This window comes from Piliocolobus tephrosceles, chromosome 21 (assembly GCF_002776525.5).
Source record: "Piliocolobus tephrosceles isolate RC106 chromosome 21, ASM277652v3, whole genome shotgun sequence".
Classification (NCBI taxonomy): Eukaryota; Metazoa; Chordata; class Mammalia; order Primates; family Cercopithecidae; genus Piliocolobus; species Piliocolobus tephrosceles.
The window spans coordinates 5830436-5853708 of NC_045454.1; the positions used below are offsets into that span (position 1 = coordinate 5830436).

General features: G+C 47.6%; 1 protein-coding gene across 4 annotated transcripts in view; it reads right to left on the reverse strand.

Annotated features, from left to right (window-relative positions):
• LOC111530329 (zinc finger protein 611-like) overlaps positions 1 to 23273 on the reverse strand; it is a 37047-nt gene that overhangs the window by 10500 nt on the left and 3274 nt on the right. Inside the window, exons 1-3 of one of the 4 annotated variants that reach the window (XM_026448809.1) lie at positions 17120 to 17252; positions 11244 to 11344; positions 1556 to 1637 (exon numbers count right to left, since the gene is read on the reverse strand). The exons of 1 other annotated variant lie outside the window; for it this stretch is intronic. In XM_026448809.1, coding sequence (XP_026304594.1) covers positions 1556 to 1570 — 15 coding nt within the window. In that variant the 5' untranslated portion in view covers positions 1571 to 1637; positions 11244 to 11344; positions 17120 to 17252. Of the gene's footprint in view, positions 1 to 1555; positions 1638 to 7619; positions 8268 to 11243; positions 11345 to 17119; positions 17253 to 23273 lie in introns of those variants that run through there. 2 more of the 4 variants (XM_026448810.1, XM_023197485.2) reach the window with 2 other exon arrangements.

Sequence of the window (23273 nt, forward strand, 5' to 3'; positions counted from 1 at the left end):
GTTCAGCCAGCCTAATCAATATGGTGAAACTCCATCTCTACTAAAAATACAAAAAAATGGCTGGGCACGGTGGCTCACGCCTGTAATTCCAGCACTTTAGGAGACTGAGGCGGGCAGATCACGAGATCAGGAGATCTAGACCATCATGGCTAACATGGTGAAACCCCATCACTATTAAAAATTTTTTAAAAATTAGCCGGGAGTGGTGGCGGGCACCTGTAGTCCCAGCTACTCAGGAGGCTGAGGCAGGAGAATGGCATGAACCCAGGAGGCAGAATTTGCAGTGAGCTGCGACTGTGCCACTGCACTCCAGCCTGGGTGACAGAGCGAGACTCTGTCTCAAAAAAAAAAAAAAAGTACAAAAAAATTAGCAAGGCGTGGCAGCAAATGCCTGAAATCCCAGATACTCAGGAGGCTGAGGCAAAAGAATTGCTTGCAGCCAGAAGGCAGAGGTTGCAGTGAGCTGAGATCATGCCACTGCAATCCAACCTGGGCAACAGAGCAAGACTCCATCTCAAAAACATGCAGAGTCAGGCCAGGCTGGCTGTCTGCCATCAGGAATGTCAGCAATTTGGGAGGCCAAGACGGGCGGATCACTTGAGGCCAGGATATCAAGGCTATAGTGAGCCATGATTGCACCACTGCACTCCAGCCTGGACAACAAAATAAAAATATAATATAAAAAATAAGGCCGGACACAGCAGCCCACACCTTTAATCCCAACACTTAGGGAGTCTGAGACAGGCAGATCACGAAGTCAGGAGTTCCAGACCAGCCTAACTAACATGATGAAACCCCGTTTCAACTAAAAATACAAAAGTTAGGTGGGTGTGGTGGTGCGTGCCTGTAGTCCAGGCAACTTGGGAGGCTGAGGTAGAAGAACTGCTTGAAACCGGGAGGGGGAGGTTAAATTGAGCCGAGATGGTGCCATTGCACTCCAGCTTTAGTGACTGAGACTCCATCCTAAAATAAATAAATACATACATACATACATACGGTGACCCATGTCTATGATTCAGGCTCTTTGGGGGGTTAAATTAGGGATTAGTTGAGCCCAGGAGCTTGAGGCTGCTGTAAACTCTGAATCATGCCATTGTACTCCAGAACGAAGCCACAAAGTGACGCCTTCTCTCTCTCTCTTTTTTCTTTTGAGACAGAGTCTCACACCATCTCCCAGGCTGGAATGCAGTGGCACATTTCGGTGTATGGTAACCTCCACATCTCAGGTTCAAGTGATTCTCCTGCCTCAGCCTCCTGAGTAGCTGAGATTACAGGTATGCACCACCACATGCAGCTAATTTTTGTATTTTTAGTAGAGATGGGGTGTGAGCCCTTCCCACAACCATGCCCAGTGGAGCCTCTTCCCAAGTCCATGTCACTGGGTCACAGGAGATGGAATCTCAGAGCAGGTGACAGGAACTGAGGGCAGGCATGGGTGAGTGCGAGCGCACCTGTCAGGCAAAATGCTTCAGACTCAGAAAAGACTGGCTACTACAATACCTGGCATTTCAGAAAAGAAAGAGACAGATTAATCCCCAGAGGAACATCACTTCACCTGAGGAAGGGCCATGCCGGGCTCCTTTCCTATCCTCTTCTCAGCTGCTTCCTCACGTAATATCAGTCTTTAGAAATCAATCCTGTATGTGAAAAAAAAGACAAGACTTCGTGTTAGAAATGACTCACTCCCTTCCTGTGACAAAAACTCATGAACGGGGAGACCTCACCCTGTAGAAAGATGGTCCCCCACTGCCCACTGCACCAGAGATCATGCAGAGATAAGAAAATCTCACAGGAAGACCTATAAGTGTATATTTGACCCCGGTCTTCAGATCTCACTCCCCTCCTGGAGAAGCCCCCACACACGAGGCAGCAGGGGGGGAGCTGGGCTGGACTGATCCCCCTTCAGGACACAGACCCATCCCTCATCAAACCCCATCCAGAGGACAGCCCCTCACCTCTGTGGATCACAGGCTGAGCTCAGCCCCCAGAAACGGAGGACACAGAGCTTCGATGCTCAGTGCTGCACACAGATGACAAACACCTGGGCCACTGCAGCTATTACTGAGAGTGGGCTCCAGCCCTTCAGAATAAGAACCCCTGCTAAAGCAGCACAAAAGCTCTATTTGCAAAATGCTCTGCCCTCTAATGTGAAGCCAGGGTTGAGCTCCACTCAGAAGGGGTGAGCCCAGCACAGCCCCACGTTCTGGCTCTGCCCTCCCTTTGGGGCCTTGTTTTCACCAGGATCCAGACAGCGGATGGCAAAGGCACAAAAGCAATCACAGTGAGGCCAGGTGCAGCGGCTCATGCCTATAATCCCAGCACTTTGCGAGGCAGAGGTGGGTGGATCACGGGGTCAGGAGTTCAAGACCAGACTGGTCAACATGGTGAAACACTGTCTCTACTAAAAATACAAAAATTAGCTGGGCATGGTGGTGGACACAAGTAATCCTAGCTATTCAGGAGCCTGAGGCAGGAGAATTGCTTGAAGCGGGAGGCGGAGCTTGCAGTGAGCCAAGATCCCACCACTGCACTCCAGCCTGGGTGACAGAGCAAGACTCCGTCTCCAAAAAAAAAAAAAAAAAAATCACACAGAACAGTAAATGTGGACCAGAGGTGGGATGAAGGTTGGGCTGTAAGGAAAATAAATCCTGGGGCCCCAAATCACTAAGCAAAAGAGAAAAGTCAAGGTGGAAACCGCTTAGGGAACAAGACTCCCCTTCTATTCAAAGTCACGCCTCTGCTCCCTGACACAGATGCACATCTGAGTGCCTCCTTTGGAAAGGCTAATCAGAAACTCAAAAGAAGGACCCAGCGCAGTGACTCAGGACTGTCTGTCATCCCAGCACTGTGGGAGGTGTAGGCTGGCAGATCACTTGGGGTCAAGAGGTGGAGACCAGCCCAGCCAACATGGTGAAACCCCATCTCTACCAAAAATGCAAAAATGATTGGGGGATCTACTTGGGAAGCTGTGGCAGGAGAATCACTTGAACCCAGGAGGCAGAGGTTGCAGTGAGCTGACAACCTGCCACTGCACTCCAGCGTGGGTGACAAAATGAGACTTCATCTCAAAAAAAAAAAAGGAAACTCAGAAGATAGCAACCATTTGTGCCTCAGTTCTCTGTGACCTGGAAGCCCCCGCCCTGCTTCAAGTCTTCCTCCCTTTGTTTCAAGTTGCCCCACCTTCCCAGACCAAACCAATGTACTTCTTACATACATTGACTGATGCCTCATGTCTCCATAATATGTGTAAAATTAAGCTTTGCCCCGACCACCTTGGGCAAACTAAACTTTCTAAATTAACTGAGATCTATGTAAGATTTTCTGGTTTCACAGCTGCAATGTCAAATGGGGGGCTGTGGGAGATCACAAAGGAAACCCGGAGAAGATGATATCAGAACATGGACCTAGGAAAGAAAGGCTGCTTGTCACTTGCAGCTGAGGGGCAAAGAGTCCTAGTCAGAGTGACAGCTCAAGTGAAGCCCCTGAGACAGCAGCAACCTCAGCAGCAGGAAAAGGAAAGCAATCCATGTGGCTGGAGCAGTGGAAGAGAGGAGGGCACAGGTAGGAGATGAGGTCAGAGAGGTCCTGGGGGCACAGACACATAGGGACATGGTTTTCAAACATTTTTCTCCCAACCCAAAAGAATTTTGAAAGTCAACTATGATCCCAGCTACTCGGAGTCTGAGGCAGGAGAATTCCTTGACCCCAGGAGACAGAGGTTGCAGTGAGCTGAGATCGTGCCATTGCACACCCCCCGGCCCACAAGAGTGAAAATTTGTCTTAAAAAAAAAAAAAAAACTGGAAGTGATGTATCTTCTCGCTCTTTTCACGTATACATGTAAGTTTCTATTTATATTATAAATTACAACACTTACAAATAATGTAATGTATTTCCCATATTTAAAACACATACTGTCAAGTTCGGCTAAGTTTCTGGAAGAACACAGTCACTCTCAACTGAGATGTGCAGACTGCAAGGGAATGTGTTTGGGGGTTTAGGAAGTCACTTATGGACACCTGAAGGTGGGGATGCCTGTTTGATGTCCCAGGAGAGAGCTGAGGAGACAACTGGACGCAGGATTGTAGAGCTCAGTGGCGAGGCCTGCAGGGGACATGGAGTCGTGTAGGTGGGTGAAAGCTCTGAGATGATAAGGTTCAAGGTGATTTGAGTCTAATCCCCTGTTTTTGCTCATCTTGGAGAACTGGAATCCACTTGAAATTTGAGTTAAAAATGAGCACTACCCTCTCCCAGAAGAAAAGCCACACTGTATTTTGTCAGTCATTTCAGGGGCCAGTGTCACTCTGACTGAGCTTTCCTGGTCTTATTCCTCACTTCTATGTTACAGGTGGCCTCACCGAGGCTCACAGCAGGAGACATTTCCCCAAGTTATCCTGAGAAGCTCTGAGGTGAGGAGGAAGGAGGTGTGCTGATTCCCATGTGACGGCCTGGAAGGCCCAATAGGCTGCCTTGGTCTTCCCCCTCTAGAAAATTCCAAGACCAGCCAGGATTGGTGACTCACCCTTGTAATCCCAACACTTTGGGTAGTGGAGGCAGGCAGATCACTTGAGCCTAGAAGTTTGAAAGCAACGTGGGCAACATAGTTAACCCCATCTCTACCAAAAATACAAAAAATTAGCCAGGGCTTGTGGCATGCATCTGTGGTCCCAGTTACTTGGGAGGATGATGCAAGATCACTTGAGGCTGGGAGGCAGAGGTTGCAGTGATCTAAGATTGTGCCACTGCATTCCAGCCTGGATGATAGGGTAACACTTGATCTTACAAAAAAAAAAAAAAAAAGCAGCCAGACAAGGTAGCTCACACCTGCAATCCCAACACTTTGGGAGGACAAACTGGGTGAATCATGGGGTCAGGAGTTCGAGACTATCCTGGCCAATATGGTGACATCCCGTCTCTACTAAAAACACACAAATTAGCCAGGTGTAGGGGTTCACGCCTACAGTCCCTGCTAGTTGGGAGGCTGAGGCAAAAGGATTGCTTGAACCCGGTAGGTGGAGGTTGCAGTGAGCTGAGATCATGCCACTGCACTCCAGCCTGGGTGAAAGAGCGAGACTCCATCTCAAAGAAAAACAAACAAACAAAAATTCCAGGACTATCTTTTATATACCTAAGCAAAGCAAACTTCTTTCAAGTTGTAAGGTTCTGATGGCATCAATCCCAAACATACAATTACTCCCAAAAAAATGTTCAAAATATGCACGACTGTGCACACATAGTCTTTGTTTTTGTTTGTTTGTTTTGTTTTGTTTTGTTTTTTTGAGACAGAGTCTCGCTCTGTCGCCCAGGCTGGAGTGCAGTGGCCAGATCTCGCTACAAGCTCTGCCTCCCGGGTTTACGCCATTCTTCTGCCTCAGCCTCCAGAGTAGCTGGGACTACAGGCGCCCGCCACCTCCCCCGGCTAGTTTTTTTGTATTTTTTAGTAGAGACGGGGTTTCACCATGTTAGCCAAGATGGTCTCGATCTCCTGACCTCATGATCCGGCCGTCTCGGCCTCCCAAAGTGCTGGGATTACAGGCTTGAGCCACCGCGCCCGGCCAGCAATAGGTCTTTGAAACACTGAAAGAGGCAGCTGTAGAAATGAGATCTGAGCAAATACTTTTCTCATGAACATATGGGCTCTGCTAAACCAAGGTTCCAAGTCAATCCAGCCCATCCTTCAACATCTGTAGAGAATATCATGGACCAGAGGAACTTGAGGGAGACATTTACTTAGAAACTCACAGATCACCATTTTTTCTGATGACAAAGAAAAGAAAATGGAATAGGCTACTTCAACTAAATTTTCATGTTAGGGTAAAGAAAAAAGGTCCTTGATATCATTATCAAGTACACACTGAAACAACCTAAAATCATATATCACGTAGTAGAAAATGTTTTCGATGTATGATAAAGACTAGAAAGCACACAGTCCTCAATGTAAACTGAACACAATTTCATAGAGAAACAATTTTAAAATGGTTAAAAAATACAGATCTAATGAAATCTTGGGTAAAAGGAGAAATATTTGAAAATATATCATACTTTGAAAACAATGAGACCAGGCATGGTGACTCACACCTATTATCCCAGCACTTTGGGAGGCCGGGGCAGGAAGACCACAAGGTTAGGAGTTCGAGACCAGCCTGGCCAACATGGAGAAACCAGGTCTCTACTAAAAATAGAAAAATTAGCAGGGCATAGTTGTGCACACCTGTAACCCCAGCTACTCAGGAGGCTGAGGCACAAGAATCTCTTGACCCCAGGAGGCGGAGGTTGCAGTGAGACCACTGCACTCCAGCCTGGGTGACAAAGAGAGTTTCAATAAATATATATATATCTGAACATTAGCCGGGCTACTCCTCTGGTCCCAGCTACTCTGGAGTCTGAGGAGGGAAAATCACTTGAGCCCAGGAGGTTGCCGCTGCACTGAGCTGTGATCCTGCCACTGCACTCCAGCCTGGGAAACAGTACTAAGTGTCTCAAAATAAAAATAAAAATAAAAATTAAAGGCCGGGCATGGCGGCTCATGCCTGTAATCCCAGCACCTTGGGAGGCTGAGGCGGGAGGATCACTGAGGTCAGGAGTTCAAGACTAGCCTGACCAAGATGGAGAAATCCCATCACTACCGAAAATACAAAATTAGCCAGCCATGGTGGTGTTCTCCTGTAATCATAACTACTCAGGAGGCTGAGGCAGAAAAATCACTTGAACCCCAGAGGTGAAGGTTGCGGTGAGCCAAGATCACGCTGTTGCACTTTAGCCTGGGCAACAAGAGCAAAACTCCGTCGGTCCTTGTTTAACCTCTTGTTGCCCTTCTACCCAATCTTTCGATTGCCCTCAACCTCTATATATTACCACCTCTTATCTCTGCGTCTCCTCTGCTGTTAAATTCTCTCTTCCCTGTTACATTTCCCTGTCCCCACTCTCTAGCACCCCAAAAACCCAAGTGTCCTTCCTTCCGTGGTTCTCCCTGTTCTCCTGGCCACCAGCACCACTCTGGGGGTTTGGAGTAAAACGCCTGTACCCCGGAGAAGCGCATTTTCCGGGGGGTGGAGCAGGGCAGGCAAGAATACCCGGTGTCACACGACAAGCCCCTGGGACCTGCCCAACGCTGGTTCAGGGGAAGCGGTGACTGCAGAGGGAAGACTTGGGGAGCAGCAGGGCCCGGCACAAAGAGGGACCTGGGGGGCAATGGCGCCTTAAGACAAGAGTGGCACCTGCAGGTACCCAGGACCCAGGAAGAAGACGCAGCCTCCCTGGGACTGGGGCTGGGAGCCTGGGAGGCGAGCCTGGAGGCGCCCAGGGTGGGAATCCACCTCGCGGGTGAGGACTTTAAAAAGCATGGGGTGGGAGGAGTCAGAACAAGGTTTTGACCAGGAAAACTGCGGTATAGGAAGTGTACACACTGCCCTATAAAAGAAAGACCGGGTACGGGACCAGCCTCCGGACTTCAACCCCAAAAGGAAGCAACTCCTGGACTCTTTAAGGGGACGTCTCAGTTTTCTCTGGGTGAAGGAAGACAGGCGAGAATTTCCAGGTCCGTGGGGACCCCACGTCCCAGGGACAGAAGCGCCAGGAAACTGGGAAGGGCAGACTTAATACAAGACAGGGCGAAACTCACGCGCCGCCGTAGGACCTTCACGCCACGGAAGCCCCTTCCGGGTTTGCGCGCGCAGGACAGAAGCCAGGCCTGGGCGGGCACGCGAGCAGTTTGGCGGGGCCTGGGCGGGGTAGGGGCGGAGAGACCTTGCCCTTTAGAACCTGCAGACAGCGGGGCTGGGACGGGAACCGTGCGTCTCTCGGCATCGCACCCAGCGTCTCTGTTTTCTGGGTTTTCGGAGGTGAGAGCGGCCAGGAAGGCTGAAGCATAATTCAAGAGCCCTGGAATTGTCTGGAACGGGGATGCAAACTAGAATGTGAAATAACAAAGCCCTGCCTGGGCCCACAGAACAGAATAGACATCCTCTCCATTTCCATTCTCCATTCACTCGGGGGGCAGAGTCCACCCTGTGCTCAGCTTCAGAGACTCCCCTAGGGCCTCCCCCTGGGATGCGGGACAGAGTGCTCAGGACAGGAAGAAGTGAGGTCACCACTTGCTGCTTAAACAAAACAAGGTTGCAGGCACGGGGCTGAAGCCTGAGGTCCCAGCTACTCAGGAAGCAGCAGCGGGAGAATCGCTGAAACTGGGGGTCCAGGCCAGTCTGGGCGACAAAGTGACGCCCCCTCCCGCAGGGCTCCCTTCCTTGTCTCTCTCTGGCTGTTTTTCTTTTTTCCTTTTTTTTTTTTTTTTTTTTTTTTTTTTTTGAGATGGAGTCTGGCTCTCTCGCCCATGCTGGAGTGCAGTGGCAAGATTCTGGATCACTGCAAGCGCCTCCTCCTGGGTTCACACCATTCTTCCGCCTCAGTCTTTCCAGTAACTTTGACTACAGGTGCCCGCCAAGACGCCTGTCTGTTTTGCATTGTTAGTACAGAGGGGGTTTCACCATGTTAGCCAGGATGGTCTGGATCTCCTGATCTCGTGATGCGCCTGCCTCAGCCTCCCAAACTGTTAGGATTACAGATGTAAGCCACTGCGGCTGGCCTTGTGTGTGTGTTTGCTTTTGTTTTTACTGTTTTTAAATAAAATTTTTCATGGTGTGAGATAGGGATCCAGCATTATTCTTTTCCATGTGAATATCCAGTTAGTTGTCCCAGCACATTTGTGAAAGACATCTATTACTTTCTATTTTTTTACTTGTTTCTTTCCTTTTATTTATGAGACAGAGTATTTCTCTGTGGCCCATGCTGGGGTGTAGTTGCAAGATTGTGGCTCACTGCAGCCTCTGCTTCCTGGGTGAAAGCTATTCTTCTGCCTCAGCCTTTGGAGTAGCTGCTATTACAAGCACACACGACCATGCCCAGCTAATTTTCATATTTTTGGTAAAGATGGGGTTTCACCATGCTGGCCAGGCTGGTCTGGAACTCCTGACTTCAAGTGATCCGCCTGCCTCGGCCTCCCAAAGTGCTGGGATTACACTTGTGAGTCACCGTGCCTGGCCCAGGAAATATTCTTTACTTCACTTTTTAAATGTGAGAAAATATAATTGAAAAACAAAGAGTATTCCACCAAATGAGAAATCATCTCTACGACAATAATAGAGAAAGAAAGAAAAACTATTTTATTAATAAATAAGCTTCAGGACAGAATGTGACGGGAAACAGAGGCAAACAGCTAAGAGGTTGAAAAGAGAGAAAGAAACTTCACTTCACTGTTCTATACAACCCATTAAGTACATGTTTTCAAGATAAACACTAATCAGTCCTCAGGGAAGAGGACTTGAGACGCCATTGGTAACACATAGTTCATCCTGGCTCTACTTGGTAACAGAGTTGAGAATCTCTGTCAGCTAATTAGCATCATCCCCGGCCGGGCGCGGTGGCTCAAGCCTGTAATCCCAGCACTTTGGGAGGCCGAGACGGGCGGATCACGAGGTCAGGAGATCGAGACCATCCTGGCTAATACGGTGAAACCTCGTCTCTACTAAAAAAAAATACAAAAAATTAGCTGGGCGAGGTGGCGGGCGCCTGTAGTCCCAGCTACAAGGGAGGCTGAGGCAGGAGAATGGCGTAAACCCGGGCGGCGGAGCTTGCAGTGAGCTGAGATCCGGCCACTGCACTCCAGCCTGGGTGACAGAGCAAGACTCCGTCTCAAAAAAAAAAAAAAAAAAAAAAAAAAAAAGCATCATCCCGAGGGAGGGGGAAATACCCTGACACTAACCATAATACAAAAATAATCTGGGCGTGGTGGCAGACACCTGTAATTTCTCTCTATTTTTAGTACAGACAGGGTTTCACCAAGCTGGCCAAGCTGGTTTTGAACTCCAGAAGTCAAGTGACTCGGAAGTCTCGGTGTCCCAAAATATTGGGATTACAGGCTTGAGCCACCAGGGTCAGCCAGGAAAACTCTTAGAAGTTGCGCCTGCATTCCCCTGGACTCAGGTTGCAGGACCACATTCCTCTCGAGGCTCAGAATTACTTAAAGGTCCAAAGCTTTACATTGGAATCATTTGATGTTTGAATTATTTAATTTCCTACTGAGACACAGGTACTATTTCTCTTGTTGTTTGCCTTTTTTTTTCTTTTTGTTTTGAGATGGGAGTCTCGCTTTTGGAGTCTCCCTTTGTTGCCCAGGCTGCAGTGCAGTAGCACAATCTCAGCTCACTGCAGCCTCTGCTTCCCAGGTTCAAGCAATTCTCCTGCCTCAGTCTCCTGAGTAGCTGGGACTACAGGCATGTGCCACCACGCCCAGCTAATTTTTTTGTATTTTTAGTAGAGACAGGTTTTCACCATGTTGGTCAGGTGGTCTCGAACTCCTGACCTCGGGATCGGCCCGCCTTGACCTCCCAAAGTGCTGGGATTACTGGCCTGAGCCACCGCGCCTGGCTATTGTTTGTCTTTCAAAGCGAGTACCCAAGTTCTTCAGAAATACATCCCTGGGCTGGGAGCAGTGGCTCACGCCTGTAATCCCAGTACTTTGGAAGGCCGAGCCTGGAAGATCATCTGAAATGAGAAGTTCAAGATCAGCCTGGCCAACATGGTGAAACCTCGTCTCTACAAAACTCTAAAAATCAGCCAGGCATGATGGCGGGTGCCTGTAGTCCCAGCTCCTCTGGAAGCTGAGACGGGAGAATCGCATGTACCGGGGAGATGGAAATTGCAGTGACCAGAGATCACACCATTTAACTCCAGCCTGGGCAACAAGAGCAAAACCCCATCTCCATCTGAAAGAAGAAAAGAAAAGAAAAGAAAAGACTACCTCAGAAGACAGAAAACGCATTTGCAAATTTTCTTTTTTTTTTTTTTTTTTGAGACGGAGTCTGGCTCTGTCGCCCAGGCTGGAGTGCAGTGGCCGGATCTCAGCTCACTGCAAGCTCCGCCTCCCGGGTTTACGCCATTCTCCTGCCTCAGCCTCCCGAGTAGCTGGGACTACAGGCGCCCACCACCTCGCCCGGGTAGTTTTTTGTATTTTTTAGTAGAGACGGGGTTTCACCGTGTTAGCCAGGATGGTCTCGATCTCCTGACCTTGTGATCCGCCCATCTCTGGGATTACAAGCTTGAGCCACCGCACCCGGCCCATTTGCAAATTTTCTAAATAAATGTCCTAAGAAAAGAGATGAAAGGAAAGAAAATCTCTTTCTTTATTTTCAAAGGAGGAATTGTACCTCTCATTTATTGGCTTGTTTGAGACAGGGTCTGGCTCACTCACCCAAGCTGGAGTGTGGTGGCAAAAACAGGGCTCACTGCAGACTTCAATGCCCTGGCTCAAGTGGTCTTCCACCTTTTTCATCAAGCATTTGGAAGAGATATCTACAAAATATAAATACAATACATTTCCAATTAAGTCCAGATGGTAAACCATACTGAAGTGTGGAAATACGACACAAAAAAATACTTATTTTAAACTTCCCAAACATGATCTTCAAAGATTAGGAGCACAAAAGGAGTAAGATTCTTTAATAAATAAAGGGCGATTACATGACCTTCAAATCATTTCTATGGAAGGCTATTTCCAATATCATGACAAAACACTGACAGGGCAAAAACATGTGTAAGCCTAAAGTCTGGAGTGTTTTGCCACTATGACCCTAAAGTGCATCACAGTTTACAAAAAACATCACTGTCACATCAAGGAAAAGAAAATTATATATTTTTCATATTTACAGAATATCTACTGTACACAAATAAATTCTAAAAGACCAAACAACATACTATATTGGTACATAATCCACAACAAGCTTATGTAAGGGTAACCAAAATCAATGGAAATTCTGTATTGTCAAATAATCATAGCACAGAGAAGATAAGAAAAGATTACAAAAATCAGGCAGACATGGTGGTGGGCGCCTGTAGTCTCAGCTACTTGGGAGGCTGAGGCACAATAATCGCCTGAACCTGGGAGGCGGAGATTTCAGTGAGCCAACATTGTGCCACTGCACTGACAGAGTGAGACTCCATCTCAAAAAAAAAAAAAAAGTTAATACAATCTTTTTCTGAATACCTGTCATAAAATTACCTATATCCACGCAGAACAGGGACTTATTGAAATTAACAAGTGCAGTGTGTCAGCTTTTCACATCATATACTGAAAAGCCATATGTGAAATCTTTTTTTTTTTTTTTTTGAGACAGAGTCTCGCTCTGTCGCCCAGGATGGAGTGCAGTGGCGCGATCTCGGCTCACTGCAAGCTCCGCCTCCCGGGTTTACGCCATTCTCCTGCCTCAGCCTCCCGAGTAGCTGGGACTACAGGCGCCCGCCATCTCACCCGGCTAATTTTTTGTATTTTTTAGTAGAGATGGGGTTTCACCGTGTTAGCCAGGATGGTCTCGATCTCCTGACCTCATGATCCACCCGTCTCGGCCTCCCAAAGTGCTGGGATTACAGGCTTGAGCCACTGCGCCCGGCCCATATGTGAAATCTTAAATTTTTTTTTTTTTTTTTTTTTGAGACGGAGTCTCTCTCTGTCGCCCAGGCTGGAGTGCAGTGGCGTGATCTCGGCTCACTACAAGCTCCGCCTCCCGGGTTTAGGACATTCTCCCGCCTCAGCCTCCCGAGTAGCTGGGACTACAGGTGCCCGCCATCTCGCCCGGCTAGTTTTTTGTATTTTTAGTAGAGACGGGGTTTCACCGTGTAGACCAGGATGGTCTCGATCTCCTGACCTCGTGATCCACCCGTCTCGGCCTCCCAAAGTGCTGGGATTACAGGCTTGAGCCACCGCACCCGGCTGAAATCTTAAATGTTAATCAGTAAACCATTGTAATCCATGATAAAACCAGCAAGCAAATAATAAGTACATTTATACAGCCTGCAGAATTCTAAACAATTCTCTCTTAAGAAAAAAGCCACAACTTCTACTTCCCACCAGCACACACTATAAGAACTGAAATACATGTTAAGATCACCACCTTCTGATGTATGAGTTCAAGTAAATACACAGCATTAAAAGGAATAAGAACTGACGAACAGTGTCGGAGGGTGCAATTATGATGTCACAGGTACAGTTAGGTAACACCAGGCAATACAGCAATTTTATATATATGCATTGCCCTTAGTTATCTAGTTAACTGTGCATAAAATATAAAACATAGACTGTGTACTGGGAAAATTTATAAACTGAGATCACAGAAAACATTGTATAAAACAAATTGCACAATAAAAACAACAAAAACCTGATGCAGGCTCCCTGGTCTGAACGATTATATTGGCCAAAAGCAGTGTTCAGAGTTCTTATTGTCCAATAGGATGTTCCTGCAGATGGGGCCTTTGAGAGAATTTGGTCATGGGTGTTGACTACTCGCGAATAGGACTAGTGCTTTTATTTTTATTATTTATTTATTTATTTATTGAGACGGAGTTTCCCTCTTGTTGTCCAGGCTGGAGTGCAATGGCGCAATCTTGGCTCACCACAACCTTTGCCTTCTGGGTTCAAGCAATTCTCCTGCCTCAGCCTCCCAAGTAGCTGGGATTACAGGCATGCACCACCACGCCCAGCTAATTTTGTAGTTTTATAGAGATGGGTGTCTCTATATTGGTCAGGCTGGTCTCGAACCCCCAACTTCAGGTGATTCACACGCATCAGCCTTCCAAAGTGCTGGAATTACAAGTGTGAGCCACCGCGCATGGCCACGACTACTGCTTTTATAAAGGGAAACATTAAAGAGCTGATTGTTATTTCTTTTTTTGTTTTTTGAGACCAGGTCATGCTCTATCACTCAGGCTAGAGTGCAGTGGCATGATTCTCCTGCCTAAAGAGATTCTCCTGCCTCAGCCTCCAGAGTAGATGGGACTACAGACGCATGTCACCATCCTTGGCTAATTTTTTTTTCTTTTTTTGGGGGGGGGAGACAGAGTCTCACTCTGTCACCCAGGCTGGAGTGCAGTGGTGCAATCGTGGCTCACTGCAATTTCTGCCTCCTAGCCAGGTCCAAGTAATTCTCCTGCCTCAGCCTCCAGAGTAGCTGGAATTAGAGGCATGTGTCAACATGGCCAGCTAATTTTTGTATTTTTGGTAAAGACAGGGTTTCACCATGTAGGCCAGGCTGGTCTCAAACTCATGACCTTCAGCGATTTGCTCCCAATGTGCTGGGATTACAGGCATGAATGAGCCACCACACCTGGCTTTGATGTTCCTTACTTTTTCTTTATTTTTTTTCAGACGGAGTCTAGCTCTGTTGTTCAGGCTGGTATACAGTGATGGAATCTCGGCTGACTGCAACCTCTGCCTCCCGGGTTCAAGCAATTCTCCTGCCTCAGCATCCCGAGTAGCTGGGATTTTAGGCATTTGCCACCACGTCTGGCTAATTTTTGTATATTTTAAGTAGAGATTGAGTTTCACTGTGTTGGCCAGGCTGATCTCGAACTCCTGACCTCCTGATCCACTCACCTCTGTCTCCCAAAGTGCTGGGATTACAGGTGTGAGTCACCATGCCCTGACGTCCCTTTTAAAAACTGCTATGGCCTCGGCTTGGTGGCTTACACCTGTAATCCCAGCACTTTGGGAGGCCGAGGCAGCAGGTCACCTGAGGTCAGGAGTTAGAGACAAGCCTGGATCAACATGAAGAAACCTCATCTCTACTAAAAACACAAAATTAGCCGGGCATGGTGGTGCATGCATGTACATCCAGCTACTCGGGAGGCTGAGGCAGGAGAATCGCTTGAAGCCGGGAAGCGGAGGTTGTGGTGAGCTGAGATCATGCCATCACACTCCAGCCTGGGCAACAAGAGCAAAACTCCCTCTCAAAAAAAAAGTGGGGGGCTATGTAGGCCAGATGCGGTGGGTCATCTCTGTAATCCCACCTGTAACCCTAGTAATGTGGGAGGCCAAGGCAGGAGGATACTTTGAGCCCAGGATTTTGAGACCAGCCTGGGAAACACAGTGAAACCCCATTTCCAAAAACAAAACAAAAACTAGCCGGGCTTGGTGGCTCATGCCTCTGGTCCCAGTTACTCAGAAGGCTGAGGTAGGAGGATGGCTTGAGCCCAAAAGGTCGAGGCTGCAGTTAAAGGAGATCACAACAGTGCACTCCAGTCTGGGTGATACAGCCAGACTCTGTCTCAAGATATTATTTAATTAATTAAATTAAAAGTATTATGTAATAACAGACAGTGACTTTTTTCCCACTTCACTACCCACATCCTACCCCATCCTAGGAAAAGGGAAGGCAGTGATTCACAACTGAATAAGTCACTTCCCTCTGGATGAATAGGGATTCCAAGTGGAAGATACCCCTGATGCCAAGATTTATAGAATGTACATGTCTTATAGATACAAATTTTGAAATTCTCAATCTCATCTGTATAATTTAAACAAGTTTTTATTAGATTATATACATGGAAGTCAACATGTCACAACTAATCATATCCAATGAACTCACGCACTCATCTAAACCCAGTCTCTTGCCCCTTGTTTTCTTTTGAGACAATGTCTCTCTCTGTTGTCCAGGCTGCAGTGTAGTGACATGATATCAGCTCACTGCAGCCTGGACCTCCTGGGATCAAGTCATCCTCCCAGCTCCGCCTCCAGAGCAGCTGGACTGAGTACAGGTGCACACCATTAGGCCCAGTTATTTACTGTTTTTTTTTTTTTTTGGCAGAGATAGGGGTCTCACTATGTTGCCCAGGGCTTGTCTCGAACTCCTGGACTCAAGCAATCCCCTTGCCTCAGTCTCCTGAAGTGTGGAGATTACAGGCGTGAGCCACTGCGCCCAGCCCCTCTGTCTTCATTACGGTGCTTCCCTCCCTAATTCTGTACAGATCTCTCATTCTCCCCTTCTCTCTCTAGCTCTTGTTTTTTCTTTCTCCCTGGGATTCTGTTTTTCATTCGTACCCTTCTCCTCTTCTGCTGTTTATCTCCTTCTTCCCTCTATTCCTTCTCTTCCACCTCTTCTGCTCCATCCTCGCAACTTATTAACCTCTTATTGCTCCTCCCCAATCTTTCAGTTGTCCTCAATCTCCATCTATTTCTGCCTTTTCTCCCATCTCTGCGCCTCCTCTGCTCTCCCTGTTAAATTCTCTCTTCCCTGATATACTCCCCTGTCCCCACTCTGTGGCACCCCAGATGCCCAGTTGTCCTCCCTGCTGTGCTTCTCCCACTGTTCTCCTTGACACAAGCACCACTCTGCTCTGTCTGTCCTGGCTCCAAATCCCTCCCTGTCCCTCACTCTGATGAGCCTCCCTCTTTGCTGCCACTCCCCCTACCTTGCCGTCCTTCATCTCTCTGTACATCTAGCTTTTCTCTACGTTTCTCCAGTTGCTTTTCTTCTCCTGCTTTCCTAGGTTTTCTTGTTTCTTTTTTTCCCTCACTTTTGCCATCTCCTGGCATATCCCTCACCAATCCTCTATTTTTCCACCTGTTATGGGCCTTTCTTATTCTTCTTTTCTCTGTCTCAGGTTTTCTACTGCTGTCTGCTTCCTAATCCCTTCCGCCCACACAATCGCAGGGTTTGGAGTAAGACGCCTGCATCCCGTAGGAGCGCATTTTCCAGGGGGTGGAGCTCGGCAGGCAAGAAGACCCCGTGTCACAGGACAAGCCCCTGGGACCTCCCCAATGCGGGTTCAGTGGAAGCGGTGACTGCGCAGGGGAGACCTGGGGAGCAGCAGGCCGTGGCAAGAGGAGGTAGGTTGGTTGCGGGGCGACGGCGCCTTAGGACAAGGATGTGGTCTGCAGGATCCCAGGGCCCAACAGAGGACTCGACCTCCCCGGGACTGACGCTGCGACGCGGCGCTCCAGGGCCCAACGAGGGGGGAGGCTGCAAGACGCGCCCCAGGCAAGAATCCACGTCAGGGGTGAGGACTTTAAATAGCGCGGGGCGGGATGAGTCAGAACGAGGTTTTGAGCAGAAAAACTACACAATAGAAAGTGTATAAATTGACCTATAGCAGAAAGACTGGGGACGGGAACAGCCTCCGGACGACCTTAAACCCAAAAGGAAGCGACCCCCGGGCTCTCACGGGGATGTCTCAATTTGCTCTGGGCGAAGGAAGACGGGCGAGAATTTCGAGGTCTGTGGGGACCCCACGTCCCAGGGACAGAAACGCCAGGGACCTGGGAAGCGGAGACTTAATGCAACACAGAGCAAAACTCACCACGGCGATGTGACCTTCATTCCACCCGATCCGCTTCCGGGTTTGCGTTAATCTGCGCGCGCAGGACAGAAGCCAGGCCTGGACGGGAAGCGGGAGGAGGTCGGCGCGCCCTGGGTGAGGCAGCCGCGGGGAACCAGGCGGACAGACCCTGCCCTTTAGAACCGGCAGAGGGCGGGGCCGGGGCGGGGCCGGGCGGTACCTGCGCGTCTCTCAGCGGCTCTCCCAGCATCTGTTTTCAGGTTTTGGAGGCAAGAGCTCCAGAAAGTCTGAGGAATGATTCCAAAGCCCTGGAATTGTCTGGAAGCGGGATGCAAAGTAGAATGTGAAATGCAAAGCCCTGCCTGGGCGGCACGTACGATATCACGCTGATGGTCCACAGAACAGAATAGAAATCCTCTCCCTTTCTATTGTCCATTAACTCGGGAGGGAGAGTCCGCCCTGTGCTCAGCTTCAGAGACTTCCTTAAAACCACAGGCTGGGGTGCGGGATGGAGTGCTCAGGCCAGGGAGGAGTGAGGTCACCACCTGCTGCTTAAACACAGCAGAGGCGCGAGAGCGGGAGCCTGAGGTCCCAGGGACTCAGGAAACAAAGGAGAGAATGGCTGAGCCTGGGGTTCCAAGCCAGCCTGGACGACAAAGTAACACCCACTGCCACAGGTCTCCCTTCCTAATCTCTCTCTCTTTCCCTTAAAAAAAAAAAAAAAACTTTCTTAAATAAAATTTTTAATGGTGTGATATAGGGATCTAACATTATTCTTCTCCATGTGGATATCCAGTTAGTTGTCCCAGTACATTTATGGAAGAGATCTATTACTTCATTTTTTAAATGATTATTTACTTTTTTCTTTCTTTTTTTTTTTTTTTCTTGAGACAGAGAATTTCTCTGTCTCCCAGGCTGGGGTGCAGTGGCGAGATCTCGACTCAGTGCAGCCTCTGCCTCCTGGGTTCAAGCGATTCTCCAGCCTCAGCCTCAGGAGCAACTGGCATTACAGGCGCGTGCCACCATGCCTGGCTAATTTTTGTATTTTTCATACAGACGGGGTTTTACCATGTTGACCAAGCCGGTATCGAACTCCTCACTTCAAGTTATTTGCCTGCCTCGGCCTCCCAAAGTGCTGGGATTATAGGCATGAGCCAACATGCCTGGCCCAAGAAATATTCTTTACTGTGCTTTTTAAATGTCGACAAAATATAATTGAAAACTAAAAAATCTTCTCCCAAAGGAGAAATCACCTCCACGAAGATAACAGAGAAATAAATAAAAACCATTTTATTAATAAATAAGCCATGGACCAGAATGTGATGGGAAATAGAGGCAAACAGCTAAGAGGTTGAAAAGAGAGAAAGAAACTTCACTGTTCTATGCAACCCATTAAGTACATGTTTTCAAGATAAACACTAATCAGTCCTCAGGGAAGAGGACTTGACAACACCCTTGGTCACACATAGTTCATCCTGGCTCTACTTGGTAATGGAGGTGACCATTTGTGTCAGGTAAGTAGCTTCATCCTGAGGGAGGGGGAGAAACCCTAACCCATGTCTTTTTGACAAGTGTGAGTTTTACAACATGGAGACAGGTGCCCTCTCTGGTGAGGCTCCTACAATACCACAGAAACTGATGTCAGCAGTAAATAACAAAATTTAAAATACATGATTAAGTAGAGAGTTAATGTGAACACAACGCTTGAAGAAAGTCAGTTGGAAACATCAACTCCAAATAAATGGGATCAGCGTTCCAAAGTAGACGTTATGGTTTCACACACAGGGAAAGACAGAGAAGCTTTAGTAGAATCACCACATTTTCCATTCAAGACCAGTGCATAGGCTGCAGCAACTTGATTGGTGACAGATTGATACACTTCAAGGAAGGTTACATTATCACTCACATTATCATTATCAACACAGGGTTGGGGCTAAAGTTACAGATTAACAGCATCTCAAAGCAGAACAATTTTTCTTAGTACAGATCAAAATGGAGTTACTTATGTCTTCCTTTTCTACACAGACACAGTAACAATCTGATCTCTCTTTCTTTTCCCCACAAAAAAAAAAAAAAAAAAAGAGACTTCATGTTAGAACTGACTCACTCCCTTCCTGGGCCAAAAAAAAAAACACAGACAGGGAAGAGCTCACCCTGTAGAAAGATGGTCCTCTGCTGCCCACTGCACCAGAGATCATGCAGAGATAAGAAAGTCCCACAGGAAGGCCTACAAGTATATATTTGACCCTGGTCTTCAGATCTCACTCCCCTCGTGGAGAAGCCCCCACACACGAGGCAGCAGAGGGGAGCTGGGCTGGACTGATCCCCCTTCAGGATACAGACCCATCCCTCATCAAACCCCATCCAGAGGACAGCCCCTCACGTCTCTGTGAGTCACAGGCTGAGCTCAGCCCTCAGAAATGGAGGACACAGAGCTTCGATGCTCAATGCTGCACACAGATGACAAGCACCTGGGCCACTGCAGCTATTACTGAGGATGGGCTCCATCCCATCAGAATAAGAATCCCTGCTAAAGCAGCAGAAAAGCTCTATTTGTAAAATGCCTCTGGACTCTAATGTGAAGCCTGGATTGAGCTCCAATCAGAGGGGGTGAGCCCAGCACAGCTCCAAGTTTTGACTCTGTCCTCCCCTTGGGGCCTTTTTCTCACCAGGATCCAGACAGTGGAGGAGAAGGGCACAAAAGTAATCACACAGAACAGGCAAGACAGACCAGACGTGATGTGAGGGTTGGACTGTGTGAAAGGAAAATAAATTTGGGGTCCCAAAATCACTAAGCAAAAGGGAAAAGTCAAGCTAGGGACTGCTTAGGAAACCAGACTCACCTTCTATTCAAAGTCACTGCTCTGCTCCCTGATATAGATGCATATCTGAGTGGCTCCTTTTGCAACACTAATCAGAAACTCAAAAGAAGGGCCTGGCACAGTGGCTCAAGACTGTAATCCCAGCACTTTGGGAAGCCAAGACAGGCAGATCACTTGAGGTCAAGGAATCAAGACCAGTCTGGCCACATGGTGAAACCCCATCTCTACTAAAAATACAAAAATTATCTGAGCGTGGTAGTGTGCACCTGTAGTCCCAGCTACTTGGGAAGCTGAGGCAGGGGAATCACTTGAACACAGGAGGCAGAGATTGGAGTGAGCTGAGATCTTTCCACTGCACTCCAGCCTGGGTCACAGAGCGAGACTTCATCTCAAAGAAAAAAAAAAAAAAGAAAAAAGAACCTCATAGATTGCAACCATTTGTTGTCAGGGTCCGTGTGTTTCTTAAACAAAGGAATGAACACACAAGACAACACAGGACAAGACATACATGGCGGCCGCGCCGAACGGCACACTCTGCTTTATTTTATACAGCCATTTGTGGAATGTTACCAAGTCATGGGGCACGTGTTGCTTCCCTGACCTTTCCTTGACTCCCAAGATCAGTAAACATTGACCAGTTCCCAGAGCCCGCTGTTTACAGCTGGCTCCTTCATCCTTCTTGTTTGCAGAGAAGGACCGTCCTGCTTTGTCTGCAAGAGCAGGGCTTATCGGGAACGTCTCGTTTGCGAGCACGCAGTCCTCTACAATTTGTGCCTCACTTCTCTGTGACCTGGAAGACCCCTCCCTGCTTCAAGTCTCCCTGGCTTTGTTTAAAGTTGTCCCAACTTCCCAGACCAAACCAATGTACTTCTTATATATATTGACTGATATCTCCCTAAAATGTATAAAATTCAGCTATGCCCTGACCACCTTGGGCACATGTCGTCAGGAATTCCTGAAGCTGTGCCATGGGTGTGTCCTCAGCCTTGGCAAAATAAACTTTCTAAATTAACTGAGATGTGTCTGAGAAGTCCTGGGTTCACAGCTGCAATGACAAATGGCGGACAGCTCAAGCAAAGGCCCTGAGACAGGAGCAATCTTAGCCCCACAAAGAGGAAAGCAGCTTGTGTAGGTGGAGCAGTGGAAAAAAGGAGGGCACAGATAGGTGATGAGGTCAGAGAGGTCCTGGGGGAACAGATCCATAGGGACAAGGTCTTCAAACATTTTTCTCCCACAACCACATAATATACTATATTAATAAATAATCCACAACAAGCTCATGTAAAGGTAACCAAAATCAATGGAAATTCTGTATTGTCAAATAATCATAGCACAGGGAAGATAAGAAAAGATTGCAAAAATTAGCCAGGTGTGGTGACCTGCACCTGTAGTCCCAGCTACTCAGGAGACTGAGGCACAAAATCACTTTAAGCCAAGAGGCAAAGGTTTCAGTGAGCCACCGTCGCACCAGTGCACTCCAGCCTCGGTGGCAAAGTGTGACTTTGCCTCAAAAAACAAAACAAAAAATAGGCTGGCCATGTTGGCTGACACCTGCAATCCCAGTACTTTTGGATGCTGAGACAGGCGGATCACCTGAGGTCAGGAGTTCAAGACCAGCATGGCCAACATTGCAAAACCTGTCTCTACTAAAAATACAAAAACCAGTCAGGTGTGGTGGCAGGTACATGTAATTCCAGCTACTTGGGAGGCTGAGGCAAAAAGAATTGCTTGAACCTGGGAGATGGAGGTTGTGGTGAGCTGAGATCACACCATTTCACTCCAGCCTGGGTAACACAGTGAAACTCAATCTCAAAAAAAAAGAAAAGACAAAGAAAAGAAAACTTCAATGTAATAATCTTCTGAATAACTGTAATAAAATTACCTATACCCATGTGGAACAGGCACTTTGTGACTTTTTAAATTTTTTGTATTTTTATTTTTTGAGACAAGAGTCTCACTCTGTCACCCAGGCTGGAGTGCAATCGTACGATCTTGGCTCACTGCAACCTCCGCCTCTTGGGCCCAAGCGATTCCCTTTCCTCAGTCTCTTGAGTACCTGGGATTACAGCCATGTGCTACCATGTCTAACGAATTTCTGTATTATTAGTAGAGATGCAGTTTCACCATGTTGGCCAGGCTGGTTTCAAACTCCTGACCTAAAGAGATCCACAAGTCTTGGCTTCCCAAAGTCCTAGGATTACAGGCATGAGCTACTGCACCTGGTGGTACTTTGTGACATTAACAAGTGAAGTGTGTCAGTTATATTGCATGCCACATACTGAAAAGCCATATGTAAAGTCATAAAAATCAATTAAAAAATATTATAACCCATGGTAAAAGAAGCAGGCAAATAATAAGTACATTTATACAGCCTACAGAATTCAAAACAATTTCCTCTTCAGAAAAAGGCCACAACTTGTACTTACCACCAACACACAATATAAGAACTGAAATACATGATAAGTTTACTACCTTCTGATATACGAGTTCAAGAAAACACACAGCATTATAAGGAATAAACATTGACTAATGTCCATGTGCATTGCACATGTCTGTAATCCCAGCACTTTGGGAGGCTGAGTCGGGCAGATCATGAGGTCAGGAGTTCGAGAGCAGCCTGACCGACATAGTGAAACCCCGTCTCTACTAAAAATACAAAAAAATTTAGCTGGGCATGGTGTAATCCCAGCTACTTGGGAGTGTGAGGCAGGAATCGTTTGAACCCAGGAGGTGGAGGTTGCAGTGAGCCGAGATCGCACCATTGCACTCCATCCTGGGCAAAAGGGCGAGACTCCGTATCAAAAAAAATAAAATAAAACAAATAACTACTTCTCAAATAAGCTTTGGTATTCTCTAATAGGATATTCCCGTAGATGGGGCCTTTGAGAGAATTCAGTCATGGGTGTTGACTACTCATGAATAGGACTAGTGCATTTATTAAAAGACACAGTGAAGAACTCATCGCCTGTTCCTCTTTCCAGTATGTCAGGACACAGCAGGAAGGTGGCTGGGCTAAACCATGAAGAAGGCTCTCAACAGGAACCACTTTGGCTGGCACCTCGCTCTTGGATTTCCCACTTTCCAAATTCATGAGAAATAATTTTCTGTGTCTTAAGACTCCCAGTTTAAGCTACTTCCTTTTCTGTTTGGTTTTGAGACAGTCATGCTCTATCACCCAGGCTGGCGTGTGGTGGCACCATTATCCTACCTCAAGTGATTCTCCCTCCTCAACCCAGAGTCTCACTCTGTCGCTCGGGCTGGAGTGCAGTGGCGAGATCTTGGCTCACTGCAACCTCCACCTCCTGGGTTCAAGTGATTCTCCTCCCTCAGTCTCCCAAGTAGCTGAGATTAGA